Source organism: Heloderma suspectum, chromosome 1, assembly GCF_057233095.1.
Source record: "Heloderma suspectum isolate Gila_16-S chromosome 1, 16-S_ref, whole genome shotgun sequence".
In the NCBI taxonomy this organism is placed as follows: Eukaryota; Metazoa; Chordata; class Lepidosauria; order Squamata; family Helodermatidae; genus Heloderma; species Heloderma suspectum.
The window spans coordinates 410,022,359-410,038,315 of NC_139458.1; the positions used below are offsets into that span (position 1 = coordinate 410,022,359).

The 15,957-nt window shown below is 47.2% G+C and overlaps 1 protein-coding gene across 2 annotated transcripts in view; it reads left to right on the top strand.

Moving 5' to 3' along the window:
* The first annotated feature begins 9,765 nt into the window (after positions 1-9,765).
* SLC3A1 (solute carrier family 3 member 1) overlaps positions 9,766-15,957 on the top strand; it is a 28,178-nt gene continuing 21,986 nt past the window's right edge. Inside the window, exons 1-3 of one of the 2 annotated variants that reach the window (XM_084828961.1) lie at positions 9,766-10,428; positions 13,075-13,254; positions 14,874-15,028. In XM_084828961.1, coding sequence (XP_084685087.1) covers positions 10,017-10,428; positions 13,075-13,254; positions 14,874-15,028 — 747 coding nt within the window. In that variant the 5' untranslated portion in view covers positions 9,766-10,016. The remainder of the gene's footprint in view (positions 10,429-13,074; positions 13,255-14,873; positions 15,029-15,957) is intronic. The other variant, XM_084828962.1, reaches the window with a different exon arrangement.

Below are 15,957 nucleotides of genomic sequence, written 5' to 3' on the forward strand. Positions count from 1 at the left end.
AGATTGTAAGCCTGTGGGCAGGGACTGTCTTATTTTACTGATCAACTATAAGCCACACCAGGAGCCTTTTTTTTGGCTGAGGAGCAGGATAAAAATACTGTTGTTGCTGGAAAAAAAGAAAGGTCTCTGCCTGGTGCCTGAACCACATCAAAGGAGGTGTCAGGTGAACTTCCCTGGGTAGAGTATTCTGTAGTCAGGGAGCCACCACCCACAACTCCCTTTCCTTGGTTGCCTTCTGCTATATCTAACGTCTAATGACTTGGAGGAGGAGGAGGTGCAGGGAATGCTGATCAAATTTGCAGATGACACAAAATTGGGCGGGATAGCTAATACCCTGGAAGACAGAAACAAAATTCAAAGCGATCTGGATAGACTGGAGCGCTGGGCAGAAAACAACAGAATGACATTTAATAAGGATCAATGCCAAGTTTTGCACCTAGGAAAAAGAAACCAAAGGTACAGTTATAAGATGGGGGATACTTGGCTCAACAACACTACAAGCGAGAAGGATCTTGGAATTGTTGTCCATCACAAGCTGAATATGAGCCAACACTGTGATGTGGCTGCAAAAAAGGCAAATGCTCTTTTGGGCTGCATTAATAGAAGCAGAGCTTCCAAATCCCAGGAAGTACTAGTTCCCCTCTACTCAGCACTGGTTAGGCCTCATCTGGAGTACTGTGTCCAGTTCTGGGCACCACACTTTAAGAAGGATGCAGACAAACTGGAGAGGGTTCAGAGGAGGGCAACCAAGATGATCAGGGGACTGGAAACAAAGCCCTATGAGGAGAGACTGAAAGAACTGGGCATGTTTAGCCTTGAGAAGACTGAGGAGAGAGATGATAGTGCTCTTCAAGTAGGTGAAAGGTTGTCACAGAGAGGAAGGCCAGGATCTCTTCTCAATCATCCCAGAGTGCAGGATACGGAATAATGGGCTCAAGTTCCAGGAAGCCAGATTCTGGCTGAACATCAGGAAAAACTTCCTGACTGTTAGAGCAATACAACAATGGAGCCAATTCCTAGGGAGGTGGTGGGCTTTCCCACACTGGAGGCCTTCAAGACGAGGCTGGACAGCCATCCGTCAGGGATGCTCTGACTTGGATTCCTGCATTGAGCAGGGGGTCGGACTCGATGGCCTTGTAGTCCCCTTCCAACCCTACTATTCTATGATCTGCAATGGTAGGGACACCATCCTGCTTATAGTCCTATGACAGGCTCATCCATCCACCCCATGACACCCCCCCCCCCAACCAAGCAAGGAAACAAATTCCAAACGGGAAACCTGCAGCCCAGAAACAATTCCAGATTCCAGCACGTGAACAATTCCGGCACATGAACCATACCACCAATTCTTGGCTGAGGCACTCCAGGTCCCTCACAAACATGTCCTTGAGAAGTGAGGAGCCCTTCCAACCCTGTAAAATTTCAGTCGGATGGAGACTGATCATAAGCAACACCAAAAGCCATGAAGCTAATGGTTCGTTCCTTCTCTGCTAGCCTTCTGCTGGCAGGCAAAGACCGCTTTATTCAAGAAGGCCTTTGACCTGGAAGTGGGTCTGTGGGTTGGATGCTATTTTTGTTCTGTAATCATTATGTCTTTATTGTTCTGTAATCGTTAGGTCACTCATCTTGGCTCATTATGGGCTGCAGAGAGAGATTGGGTGAGGGGATCAGGGCAGTGGTGAACACCTCCCTTGAGGAGGGAGTGATGCCATCAGCCCTCAAGGAGGCAGTGATCAGACTGCTCTTAAAGAAGCCCTCCTTGGATCCCCAAATTCTGAACAACTTTTGCCCAGTCTCGAATCTGCCATTTTTGGGCAAGGTGATTGAGCAGGTGGTGGCGATGCAGTTGAAGGCACACTTGGAAGAAGCCGATTATCTAGACCCATTTCAGTCGGGCTTCAGGCCTGGGCATGGGACAGAAACAGCCTTGGTCGCCTTGGTGGATGATATGAGGAGGGCTCTGGATGGGGCGAATGCTCCTTTCTTGTTCTCCTCGACCTCTCAGCGGCTTTTGATACCGTTGACCACAGTATCCTCCTGGACCGCCTGGAGGGGTTGGGCATTGGGGACACCGTATTGCGGTGGTTCCGGTCCTTCCTCTCCGGCAGGTACCAGAGGGTAGCACTGGCAGAGGAGGTTTCGGACCCGTGGCCACTCACTTGTGGGGTGCCACAGGGTTCCATCCTCTCCCCGATGCTATTTAACATCTATGTGAAGCCTCTGGGGGCTATCATCAGGAGGTTTGGGGTGCGGTGTCATCAACATGCAGATGACATGCAGCTCTACCACTCGTTCAAATCTTCACCAAGGTTGGCCTTAGAATCCCTGTCCAAATGTCTGGAGACGGTGAGTGGCTGGATGGGGAAGAATAGGCTGAAGCTGAACCCTGACAAGACCAAGGTACTTTTGGTGGGAGACAAGAGGAGGCTGTGGTATGCTGACCTGGTGTTGAATGGGGTACGGCTACCCTTGAAAGACCAGGTCCGCAGCCTGGGGGTTATTTTAGACTCCCAGCTGTCCATGGAGGCTCAGGTGTCAGCTGTGAGCCAGACAGCGCTGTACCAACTCCATCTAATATGGCAGCTGCGCCCCTACCTTCCTGACCATCTGCTCCCATCGGTAGTACATGCCCTGGTCTCCTCTCGTTTAGACTACTGTAATGCGCTCTACGTGGGGTTACCCTTGAAGACGGTTCGGAAGCTGCAGCTGGTACAGAACACGGCGGCTCACCTGATTAAAGGCAGCCGCCGGCAAGATCACATCACTCCAGTGCTGAAGGAGTTGCACTGGTTACCAGTTGTTTTCCGGGCCAAATTCAAGGTGTTGGTTTTGACCTTTAAAACCCTATGCAGTTCTGGCCCAGCCTATCTTAAAGAGCTCCTCCAGCAACACCAGACAGGCTGCTTAACAAGCCTCGGATGGCCTACTCTCTGTCCCATCAGCCAGGACAGCTAGGCTGGTGAGGACGAGGGAGAGGGCCTTCTCTGTGGTGGCCCCCACTCTGTGGAACTCCCTCCCTAGGGAACTCCGCCATGCCCCCTCTTTAATGAGCTTCCACCGCACATTAAAAACGTGGTTGTTCAGGCAGGCATTTGGGGTGGGTTAGGGTATTTTTTATGATGTTTTTAATGTAGAATTTTATTGTTTTAACTGTTTTGTTGTTGTATATTGCCCAGAGTGTCTGAGTGACCAGCCAGATGGGCGATAAATAAATAAATAAATATTGCACTTTAATGTGTTTTATAGTTTTAATCTATTTTAAATTGTTTTTGTAAGCCACCTTGAGTGACATTTTTTGGTAGAAAGGTGGGCTATCAATCAATTCTTCCAGGGTCGTTTGGGAGAGAAATTCTATGGGCAGAATCCAGTGCTGCCCATCTGCTAGTGGAGCTGGCCGCCACTCCTGGTCTGCAAGCAGCCCCTTGCACTTGTGGAATGACAACGGAGCGCTTCCAGAGGCAAGCCCCCACCGAGCAGAACCGTTTAGCGCTTCCACAGGCAAGCCCCTTCATTTCTGGAAGCGGGCAGGACGGTGGAGCTCCCTTATGTAAGCTCCGCCGACCTGCCCCCTTCCCGAAACTGGCATTTCTGCTCATTTCAGCTTGCCTCCGGAAGCGCTAAATTGCTCTTCCGCAAGCAGGAGGGGCCTGCCGTGCACGCATGCACAACACTGGATTCATGCTGCCATTTTGGCCAGTGGTTAAGCTGTTTGTTTGTTCTGTGGTGTGCTGAGGGTGGCAGTGTTTGGCTGAGCTGTCCTTATGTCGCTGAGGGGCAGCCAACGGCTTGGCAGGCGAGGCAATCCTAGGGAAGGGCAGCCAGGGCAGAGCCAGCCTGCCCTGGCCTGGTGCCCTCCAGATGTTTAGGACTTCAACTCCCATTAGCCCCAGTCAGCATGGCCAATGGTCAGGAATGCTGGGAGTTGCCGTCCAAAATATCTGGAGAGCACCAGGTTGGGCAAAACTGGTCTAGGCAAAGAGGGATAGACGAAGCAGAGGGATTAGCAAAGAAGAAAGCAGGAGCCTAAAAAGTATTATTTACGAGGAGGCCCTGCAACAAAATGTTACAGTGTGGAGTACTCCCTTGTTCAGGATTCCAGACATTCCACTCTGTTCTGTTTTTTGCCACCCACCACTCAAAAACAGCATTCCATGGCCACTGAGCATACTCAGTCCTTATTAGCCTGGTTTTGAGGGGCGTGTCTTCCACCCCCACCTAGGAATTTTTCCTAAATATATTCTTGTATGCAAACCTTGGGGGTACTCCAACCCTGCTGACTCCTCCCTCTTGTGCAAGGATGGTGCTGTTTTGGCTCCCTAAGCAATGGCACTGACAACATGAACACCAAAAATAGAGGGAACAAGTGGGTGCCTGCTACAAAATGTCACAGTGTATCCCTGGAGGATGTGCATTACTTCATTGTTACTTTATTTATTACATTTCCATGGCGCCCTATAGCTGAAGCTCTCTGGGCAGTTCACAACCATTAAAACCATAAAATCCAAGATGATAAAATACAACATAAAAGTTTAAAACTACAGTGTGTGCGTGTATGTGTGTGTATGTATGTATGTGTATATATATACATACACACACACACACACACACACACACACTATTAATAATCAAATAGAGCTTGTGGCTGAGGGGGTTGAAAAAACAAAAAATTGGCATCAAAATTGGGAATCTGTCCTCTAACTTGGGTCTTGATGTGCTATTTATTTACTGAACATTTAGATTTATGAGCATGGAAGCTGATTCAGCATAAGACTTCTGTCCCTGAGGACATTTAAAAATTGCCTATTGGTGTGAACTAGGAAGTGACCAGTCCAGACAGTGTGGAAGTTCTCTCTATTCTTTATATATGTTTCCATCCTTTCCCAGCTACTCCATTTTTAGGAACATAGGAAGCTGCTGTATACTGAGTCAGATCATTGGTCCATCTAGCCCAGCATTGTCGGCATTGACTGGCAGCAGCTCTGCAGGGTTTCAGGCAAGAGTTTTTCCAACCTTACCTGGAGATGCCGAGGATTGAACCTGGGACCTTCTGCCTGCAAAATGGGCTCTATTACTGAGCCACGGCCATATAACAAATTTTCGTAATTCCACAAATTTCCGAACTCTGCTGAGAGCTCTCTATTGTGCACAGGTGCTGCCATTTTGGCTACGTAATGGGTGGGTGTTCCCCATTGTTCCCCTGAACATTGAAAATAGTATATATGTTGATGTTTTGCCTGCTGGCCATGTAGGCTGGCATTCATGGTTCTCCTTGTCCCCATTTTATCCTCACAACAACCCTGTGAGGTAGGCTAAGCTGAGAGATCATGACTGGCCCATGACAGACTGAGGATTTGAACCTGGGTCTCCTTCTAGTTGGATGATGCTCCAACCACTACACCGCATTTGCTCTGACAAGTCCACGGACCATGGCAAGCTGGGCACCCTAAGAATGAAGGATATAAAGAAGCGGGAGTCTCTGAGAGCAATGGAAACTTGGAGAGAAATCAGCATAGAGAGGATGTGCACATAACCAGGAACTGCAGAGATGAGGAAACCTGAAAGCTGCAAAATATGCTGCTGCAAATCTATCACTCTCCTTTCAGGGTTGGGCAGCTTGTGGTCCTCCAGAAGTTTTGGCCTACAACACCCATCATCCTGCATAATTGGCTATGCTGCCTAGGGCTGATGGGAGTTGTAGGTGAAAACATCTGGAGGGTCACAAGTTGCCCACCCTGTGTGCATGTGTGTGTGTGTGTGTAAGTGTGTAATGGGCTAAGAACTGCATTCGCTGAGTGTTGCAGCAAGAACAATGGAAAGTGTTGTGACACCTTAAAGACTAACAAAATTATTCTGGCATCTGCTGACGTGGATGGTGTCCACAAAAGCTTATGCAAGGATAAATGTGTTAGTCTTTAAGGTGCCCCAAGACTCTTTGTTTTTTGGCCATCTCTGAGTTTCCCTAACCACTGACTGCATTTGTTGTGTTATCAGGCCATTTCATTAGCATTGATAATGCTGGGGCTGAAAAGTCGGTCCTGGAATGTTGACAGTCTGTGACCAAAGAAGCAGATGCAGGAGTGAAAAGCCTCCCACAGAATCATGGAGTGGAGGCTGGGGTTGTGGCTGTGTGTTTTGGGGAGAACGGCATGGCAGGCAGGTAGGTCCAGGGATGGAGTAGTCCAGGGTGGTGGCTAAAAACCACGTGTGTGTGTGTGTGTGTGTGAGAGAGAGAGAGGGTAATTATGTTCTAAATTAACCAGCCAGATCTTTGGCTGAAATATCTAGAAAGTTTTATAACTCCCAATCTGAGAATGGCTGGGACTTGAAGTGTTTGACTTTGGCTGGGCCATGCCCACATTTTTAGCACACCTATCATCATGCTATTTGAATGTGAGCAGTAGTTAAAAGAAAATCTGTGTTGCAGACTGATCTCCTGCATGTTTGCTCCAAAGTAAGTACTGCTAAATTCAGTAGGATGTAGAAAGCTGTCTTACTCTAGGTCAGACTATTGGTCTATCTATCTTTATCTATGGTGACTGAGCATGCTCAGTCCTCATTGGCCAGTTTGTTAGATTGAACTGAGGTGGGGAGGGGGAAGGAGCCATGGCATACACGGTGAAGCAAGGCACTGTGCCACCTGGCTCCAGCCACCCACCACGTTCATTTCCCCAGAATGCTTCTGGGCCCAGAGGCATTCTGAGGAAATGAACATGGTGGGCAGTTGGAGCTTCCACCAAGACAGTGCTTTGCTTTGCAGCATGTGCCACCCAGCTGCCCCCATTTTCTTTTAAAAGCAAGTGGGGGCAGCAGGGCAGGAGAAAGCAGAATGGCCAAGATAACAGGGAGGGGGGGAGATGACCAGTGCAGCATGGGCATGGTGGGGGTGGAAAGCACCACATCTGGGTCACTCTCAAGCCTGGCAGTACCTCTCTACTACAGTCCTATGCCTGATGGGACTTATCCCATTTGTTTGCTTGCTTGCTTTCAGCATTTTTTATCCTGGCTTTGTATGAGAGAAATATATGCAAAGTGGTGGCAGTCAAATACACAGAAATAAAACAATATGTCATAATGATCCATTTGTTTCTTTCGTTATTTATTGAAACGTATATCCCACCTTTCTTCCAAGGAACCTGAGATGGCACACTTGGTTTTCTTCGCCACATTTATCCTTAAAATAACCCTGGAAGATAAGAATTTTTTAAAAGCAGGTGGGGCAGCAGCAGAGTGGTTGGGTTGGGAGAAAGCAAAGCAGCCAGGGTGGCAGGCGAGGGGGGAGCAGGTAGGACCAGACTTGGCTTGGACTTACCTGGTTAGGACCAGGCAGCTTAGGATTTTCAAAAATGTATCTTAAAAATGACATATCAGAGTTGGTGTAAAAACAGAAGTAAAGGCTTATGTCAAAATCACAATGTTGGAAGGTTCCTCAATGGTCATTTAGTCCAAACCCCTGCCAGTGCAGCATCTAAGGATATGAGGATAGATGTAGACATTCTGGTATCAAAATCCAGGCTCTAGAAGGTGCACATAGATGGAACAATCCCACCCTCCTGCCCATGTTCCCCAGCAATGGGTGTACATAAGCCTGCTGCCTCTGATCCTGGAGGTAGCACATAGCCATCAAGACTAGTGGCCACTGATAGCTTTATCCTCCATGAATTGGTCTAACCCCCTTTTAAAGCCATCTGAGTTGGTGGCCATCACTACCGCATCTGGTGGTAGCAAATTCCATTGTTTAATTATACATGGTGTGAAGAAGCCCTTCCTTTTATCTGTCCTGTATCTCCCACCAACCAGCTTCCTGGGAAGATCGCGGGTTCTGATAGGACAGCCACTTATCTTGGATAAAGTAGTAGCAGGACTGGCAGGACATGACGACCTTTGTGGTCCTTTCTAAATCTTTGATCCTATCAAAAGCTACACCAGAAAAATGCCTGCTGAAAAGGGGATGTTATGGGTTTGGTCTACACATGCACCAGAATGTGGCAGTAAAGTGGACTGCACCACTTCAGACTACAGGTGCGGGATACCCTTTTTTGGACTGCTCCTCTTCCTAAATACCTCCCTGCAAGTAAAAGGTAACATATCCAGGAGAACGGTTCTAGCCCAGCCTGCTTCCGTGTGTGCTAGTTTTCTGCTTGCAGTTTACTTGTAGTTTAGTTTGGCCCTAACATTCAAAACTGTAATCCGCTGCCTGCAGCCTGAAGTGATGCAAGTCCCTCTTGCAACCCCAGAACTCTATCACTTCATTCTGATGTAAAAATAGACCAGGCCTTAGCTGCGCTACTCAAATAACTGTGCATAGGTTTGCAGCTCTGGGTTTATGACTTTTCAAACTGATCAAGGGTTGAAGGTTTCTTGGGTAAAGGGAAAACAGTAAATTGTGAACAGCCATTTATTGGCAGATGACGTGAGCTTTTATGCTACCATAAAAGATTTAATACTCAGATCAGAACTTTCAGGGACATAGATGGCCTTTGCACAGTTGAGTAGTAAACCTAATAGAACCTTAGAACTATTTTACATGTGACGCCCCCACATCAAAATCTCCCTGCATGTAATAAATTAGCAGCACAGAGAGAAATGTTTAGTGTCACCCCTGCCTGATGTGCTAGGTTACTACATGCAGGGAGATTTTTTAATTCTATCCCCAAAGGTCAGATTCTCTTGTCTATGTACTCCAGTATTACCCTGACTGGAAACAGCTATCCAGGAACTTGGGCAGAAGCCTTGCCCCCCAGCTGATCCGTTTTAACTGGAGATGCCAGGACTGAACCTGGGACTTTCTGCTTGCAGAGGATGTGCCCTATCAGTGAGCTATCATCCTTCCCCAAGAGACATCTTCTCCCACCACAGTGGGTCTTGAGCCCTTTTGCCAGGGAGGCGAGTGCATTCTCCATGCTGGTCAAATGGTCGCTTATGCATTGTCAAAACAGAGGACACGGAAGAAGGGAGAGCCGGGGCCCTCCACTGAACTCTCGCCTTCTCTTGGAGCCACAGCTGTCCTGCCAGTGCTGTGTGCTTCTGCTCACTTCCCACTGGCTGGAGGAATTGCAGAAGCTGCTGTAGCTTCTGCAGACCACTCCGGAGTCCTGCTGTGGTAGAATCATTCTATTTGGTGTTCTGCCCCAAATCAGGGCTGAACTGGATGGTTCCGATCAGCCCTGTTTAGGCTGGCCATGTCTCCTCTTTTACTGAGGACAGTCCTCTATTTGGAGGGCTGTCAGAGGACCATCGTCTCTTTGAAAGGCAGCCCTCTGTCTGAAGGGCTGTCCAGGCCGAGTCCAGTTTAAAGATAACAAACAGAGAGCAGGGTCCTTGCAGGGGTCCATCAACAGTTGGACCTGGGCAGCGGACTGAGCAAGGTGCACAGGTCACCTGATCAGTCTTCCCCACTCTGGTGAGGTGTACACTACTTCTATTGCAATTATACTCATTTCTAAATTTGCATCTCTACATACCAATTAGCATGTGCACATTTTAGGCAAATCCACATCTTCTTTCATCCTCTTTTTAATTTATTTTTTGGGTGATGTGTTTCCTCTTTTTTGGCAATGAGTAGGGCCATCCTAGATCCCTGTCTTTCGAACAACTGCAGACATCCAACAGATGTTGCTTTCCCCAGAAGAAGGGGGTATGCAGCAATGGGTGGAAACCTATTGAACATCTGCCTGACAGGTAAGTGTTAAAGGCATTGGTGCCTTGCCAGCAAACAAAACAAAACGGTTGCCATTCCTGAAGCCTCGACTTTTTCTTTTGAAGTGTACTTGGAACGAGCTGGATCTTTGTTCTTGTGCAATATTTCACCACTCTCTGAAGAAAAGACTCTTATTCGAAGTGGTTGGAGCACTCAACGCTCTTAATCTTAGTCAGACTTTGGACTGGTCGGTTGGGTTTATTTATAAACCAGGGATTAATGATACCAACGGAAGGTATTTCACTGGCTGGAGGTATTCTTCCCACCTCTTCCAGCTGCAGCACGTCTTCTGAGAGGCTTGAGACGGAACTGAGTAAAAATGGTTGGCAAAGAGACGGTGTTCTCTATCGAGCTGAACAACAAAGAAGGCTTGGAGAACCATGGGTTTGTTCAAAGTGAGGAGCCGGAGGAAAAGGAGGTCGAAGAGCTGCCCAACCCATGTGCTCTTGACATGAAACTAGGAACGGCGCAAGAATTAAGCAGTGTACGGCCTTATGCAGGAATGCCCAAAGAGGTTGTCCTTCAGTTTTCGGCTCAGGCATGCTACAGAGTTACCAGAGAGATTCTCTTTTGGTTGATCATTGCAGCCTCCCTGGTGCTCGTGGCAGCTACAGTTGCTATCATTGTCATGTCCCCCAAATGCCTCAGCTGGTGGCAAGCCAGCCCCATGTACCAGATCTATCCACGGTCATTTAAGGATACCGACAAGGATGGCAATGGCGACCTCAAAGGTGGGTGTGTCCAGCTTTTCTGTTAGAGTCAAAGTTATGCAGGCTGAAGCTGAGTCAGTGTTCTGGAAAGGTGGAATAGAAATATTTTAGGTAAGTAAAAATAACACTCAAAATATTCAAGCTTGGTAAGAGGGCACAGTTCATCCTAGGGCAGGGAATTTGGCCCTTGGGCCCTCTCAGCCCAAGGGCCAAATTCCATTACAAAGAAGCTCTCAGGGGGTCACATTCCACTTGTGGGTGGGGCCAAAGGTAAAATGGGCAGGGCCAAAACACCAAAAATACCAGTGTATTTTATTTATTTATTTATTTATTTCATTTCATTTCATTTCATTTCATTTCTATACCGCCCAATAGCCGAAGCTCTCTGCTATTTTCGCTTACTGCTCCTAGTTACTGCCAGTAACTAAGCTCTAGGAGAGCCATTTCAAGCTTTAAGAATTGGGTAAAACTGCACAAAACCTGGGAAACCACCAAGTGATAGGTGTTCAGGGGAAAGGGGTCGAGCTAGGGGAAGGGGGTGTGGCCATTGGGAAACCCAGAAGACCCCAATCAGGCCGGATTTGACTCTGGGGCTAAGGTTCAGCACTTCTGCTCTGTGCCACTTACTCATTGCTAAAACAGGGAATGCATCACAAAAAAGGATAACAGGACACTGATTTGCCTAAAATGTGCATCTGCTTATTTATATGTATAGTTGCAAATTTAGAACTAATGACTGTAATTTAAATGGGAATACAATAGATCTCACCATAGTGGGGAAGACTGTGGCCAGGAGACCTGTGTGCCCGCTCAGTCTGCTGCCAGGTGCTCTAACTACTGATGGGCAATTTCATGGTCCCTGCATCACCTTCTTAGGGCTTTTTATCTTAAAACTGGTCTTGGACTACCTTCAAACAGAGGACTGTCCTCTCTAGAGTAAGACACATGGCCACCCTAGGTCATCCCAAAGTGCACTATTTGACCTTTTCCATCCAAACGCTACTATGCAAGAGGCACAATCATCAAAGCAACTTGCTGGACCTGAATGTTTGTATCGATTTCTAGAGAATGTGTAACAGCTCTGACTATTAAGGCCAGGACACAGAGTGGCTTCAGGAGTGGAAGAACACTCATAGTGAGAGGAAAGGGAGTTGTAAACACAAGAGCAGTTTACCTCACAGAAAACAGAAGGTTGGACTTTGACCCTGAAATTATCCTTACCTTCTTGCGTCTTAGAAAAAAATCCTACTTAATGTTCCTTGAAATTAAAAGTTCTAGGAAGTTGTTTCTTTTATCCCACATCCCTAATGAAAAAAAAAAAAAGCACAATTGCTATTTTTGGACAGCACCATGGCTTCTTAGGAGTAATCAGCGTATCATTGGAATTCCTCTTCTGCCATTTTATCTTGGACCCCAGGTAAACACAGACATTTTATTATTTAAAGTGATATATAAGTATTAATAATATGTATTACTAAATAAACAAACAAACTAGTTTTACTGGGAGGTAACTTTGACAAGAGAGGGGGGGTCTAACAGTCTATGCACCCCCACCCCAAATGGCTGCCTTTCGAGTCCCATTGCCACAGATGCTGCTCATTCTCATCCCACTCTTATTTCTGAGGCTGATAATTCTAGCACTCGGTGCCACCCCTCTGAGGCCAGTTTTGGCCCAGGGGACTCCAGGCCCCATCTAAGACTGAGAGAGGCTAGCTTAAACAATTCCCTTACCAGTGTGGTGCAGTGTGTGTAGTGGTTAAAGTGTTGGACTAGGACTGGCGAGACCTGGATTCTAGTCCCCACTCCGCCAGGAAGCTCATTAGGTGACTTTGGGCCAGTCACTGATGCTTGGGCTCCTTGGAGGAAAGACAAAACATAACAAATAATAAACTAAAATTACCTGTTAACAAGTTCAGGACAATGGCAATTCCAAATCATTTTCCATGATGGAGATAATGATGTTGGGCAAGCAGAATCAAAGCAGTTGCACAAGCAGAATCAAAGGGTTGGATCTAGATTTCTGCGGGATCCAGTGTGCTGGCAGAACTGGACTTGCCTGCCCCCTCCTTCCATAGTAGCTCCTCCACCAACCCAAAAATGCTACACAGAGAATCAGGAGACCCTGGTGAATGGAGTGAGCTGTGGTGTGGGCAGTGCCAGCTCCAGATTTTTGAAGGCCCTTGTGCAAGACAACCTCAATGGATGCCTTCCCACAGTGAATCTGCCTTCTCACCGCCATTGTCCCCAGTTGCTGTTGTTCCTCATCCTGATCTCATCATTGCTGCCACTTGCTTGCTTGACAGTGAGTGAGTAGGCAGTGGCATCTACTGCTTCTCTGTCATGCCACCACCATTGTCTGGGCCAGAGCAAGAGGCAGGTGAACAAACAGGTTGTGATGGTGAGAAGGAGAAGCAAGTCCAGGGGGCTCTTGCCAGGGGGTTCCTGCAGGGGTGTGGGCCCTCGGCAGGTGCACAACCAAGTCCACCTTTGACACTGGCCCTGGTTATGCAGGGAAGGGGGATTGCCAGAAAGGTGCTTTCCTCCCATACAAGGCTGGATCCTGGATCCAACCGAAAGTCTGCTAAACCACACCAGCTCTCATAGAACTGTGTTTCTTGCCCTGGTAATGGGGAAATCGTTGGTTTCCCCCTTTATTTTCCTAACCAGGTATCCAAGAAAAACTGGATCATGTCCAGTATCTGAATGTAAAAACAATCTGGATCAGCTCTTTGTACAAATCTGTGTCAAAAGACTTCGGATATGGAATAGAGGATTTTCGAGACGTAGATCCGATGTTTGGAACGATGAAAGACTTTGAAAACCTGGTTGCAGCGATCCATGATAAGGGTAGGCTTTGCTCTAACGAAATATGTTTTGTTCTTTTGTGTGTGCTTGTGTATATTAAGACTGCAGCTGGAGTTCAACCTGAACAGGCTTTGACATGATTTTTCCTTAATGTAAGGAGACCCCTGATGACATAAAGTTGGATCCCAAGGGCTCCTAGCATGAGTGGATGGAAGGTGCTTCCACTCACACAAGGGGGGAGGTCTGCAATCCGTGGTGCAGTGGTACATTCTGAAGTGCAGGCACTCATCATGACCATCCCCGTAGCCACACCGCCAAGGAGAGTCCAAAAATGCTGCCGGCTGTGTTGATCCTTCTCAGCACAGCTTTATCTCCACTAGGAACAAGTCTTTTATAAAGCTAATGAGTCTTAATTCCCCATTCAAAACCAAGCTACCCCCCAAAATAATTTACATTACAACACGGAGCAATATATCATTGCTGGGAAAACCCATTCTCCACCCCCCTCCGCTGCCACCACCACTGTGAGGATTGCAACTAAGCTCAGAGGGAACAGGGAATTCTGAAGGGCATGGCAGATGATGTTAGCCTCCCTGCTAATCAAAAGGTCCCACTGCTTCAACCCTGTAAATCCTGGCTCCACCATACCACAGCCTGCAATTTCCGTCAACTCCATTTGCAGCTCCTAGATCACATCCCATGCCATTCCCAAAGCCCTCCTACCCAATTGACGGGCTTTTCAGGGGCTGCAGCCAGGAGTGGGTGGATCAGGCCAGTGGAGGCTGGTGGCTCCAATGTTGGTGGGGCAGTAAATCCATTCTGGGTTTCAGTCAGAACCAGTCTGACTGGTTCTGACTGAAGCCCAGAGCAGATTCACTGCCCCACTGACATTGGAGCCACCAGCCTCCACTGGATAAGACCCATTCTGCTGGTGGTTCATTGGAGCCAAGCCATAATGTTTCTGGTTTCATTAAAAGTTTAGCTGCTAAAAAATTTCAATTTTACTAGATGCCAGTTCCTTTTTACAGGATGTTTAACCATTCTTAGTAACAACCTTTAGTGATTATGAACATTTCTACGCCAGGCTTTTATTGCACATTCATGATTGGTCATTCATGGAAGGTTGTGGGTCCTTTACATGATGTCGTTAATCTCCAGGATGTCTCCCGTGCTTACCGATCTTTATCTTGGCTTTAAAAAGATCAAAGAAAATGCAATAATAAATGCCAATCCACTTTAATGGCCATGTGAAATTGCGAAGTTCCACTATATTACAGTGGCATCTGGTGGCTGTATAATGAAAAATGTAGAACTTGCAGACAAAGGATGTTCTGCAAAAAAAAGCCCATGTCAGCCCATGTAAGGAGCCAATCTTAATCCTGCAAAGAATCCAGATGCAGAAGTCCCAGTAAGTTGCAGGATAAAAAGCCTGGTGTGGAGAAGCCCTGTAGCACTTTTTCTTCTAAGTAGCTCCAGGCGCTTCACATGGACTAGCTCCATAATCTTTGCAATAACCTCTGAGATTGGAAAGCGTTATTATTCTCATTCGCTGTTGTACCTCTGTCCTTTAAAAATAATTTAAAGAACTAATTCTCTTTGAGGAACAATACGTGTGTGTGCTGTTTGACATGCTGTTCTTTCTCTGCATCTTGACTTGTAAGGTTTAAAAGTGATAATGGATCTAATACCTAACCACACCAGTGACAAGCACAAGTGGTTTCAGCTTAGTCGCAACCGGACTGGAAAATACACAGATTATTACATCTGGCACGACTGTGAGCACATCAACGAGAGCACCACGCCGCCGAATAACTGGGTGAGTGCAGAATTCTGTCAGCACAGAAGTCATAAAGCTGAATAACATCTAACAGTGCTGTAAAGAATACAGCAGTGGAGGTTGGTGCCTCCGAGGTCAGTGGGGCAGTAAATCTGTTCTGGGTCTCAGTGAGAACCAGTCAGAACACTAAAGGAGCTATCCATGGTACATAACCTATTTGGGGGGTAGAATTCAGTGCTGGGTTCAGCACCTTGGACAGCTCATTTAAGGTTCTGACTGAAACCCAGAACAGATTTACAGCCCCACTAACATTGGAACTACCAGCCTCCACTGGGTACAGAATTGCAAAATGGTGGGTACAAACTATACCAGCCTTCCCTTAACTCATGCCCTTCAGATATGTTGGACTACAACTCCCACCATGTCCAACTTGTCACTATATGGGGATAATGGGAGTTGTAGCCTACACATCTGGAGGGCACCAGGTAGAGTAAGGCTAATCTAGAGACAACCTGTTTCAAACATGGGCCTTTGGAGTTGGGTGATTTGTGCGTGGATTCAGTCTTTGGCTGGAGGATGTGTCCCATTTTATGTTTTACAAATTTGCTTTGAGCTCCTAAGAACACAAGAAGAGCCACGTTGGATCAGACCAAGGGTCCATCTGTTCCAGCATTCTGTTCACACAGTGGCCAGCCAGCTGTCCACCAGGCACCCACAAGCTGGACATGAGTGCAACAGCACCCTCCTGCCCATGTTCCCCAGCAACTGGTGTACATAGGCTCACTGCCTCTGGTACTGGAAGTAGCACACAGCCATCAGGGCTGATAGCCATTGATAGCCTTGTTTTGGGCACGGGGAGGGCGAGGGGAGCCCATCAGGCTAGTAAAGTTTTAAATGCACAGATTGTGTTAAGTGAGCTGTGTTAAGTGAGGGTCAGACTCTATATATTCAGAAAAGCTTGTACTTGC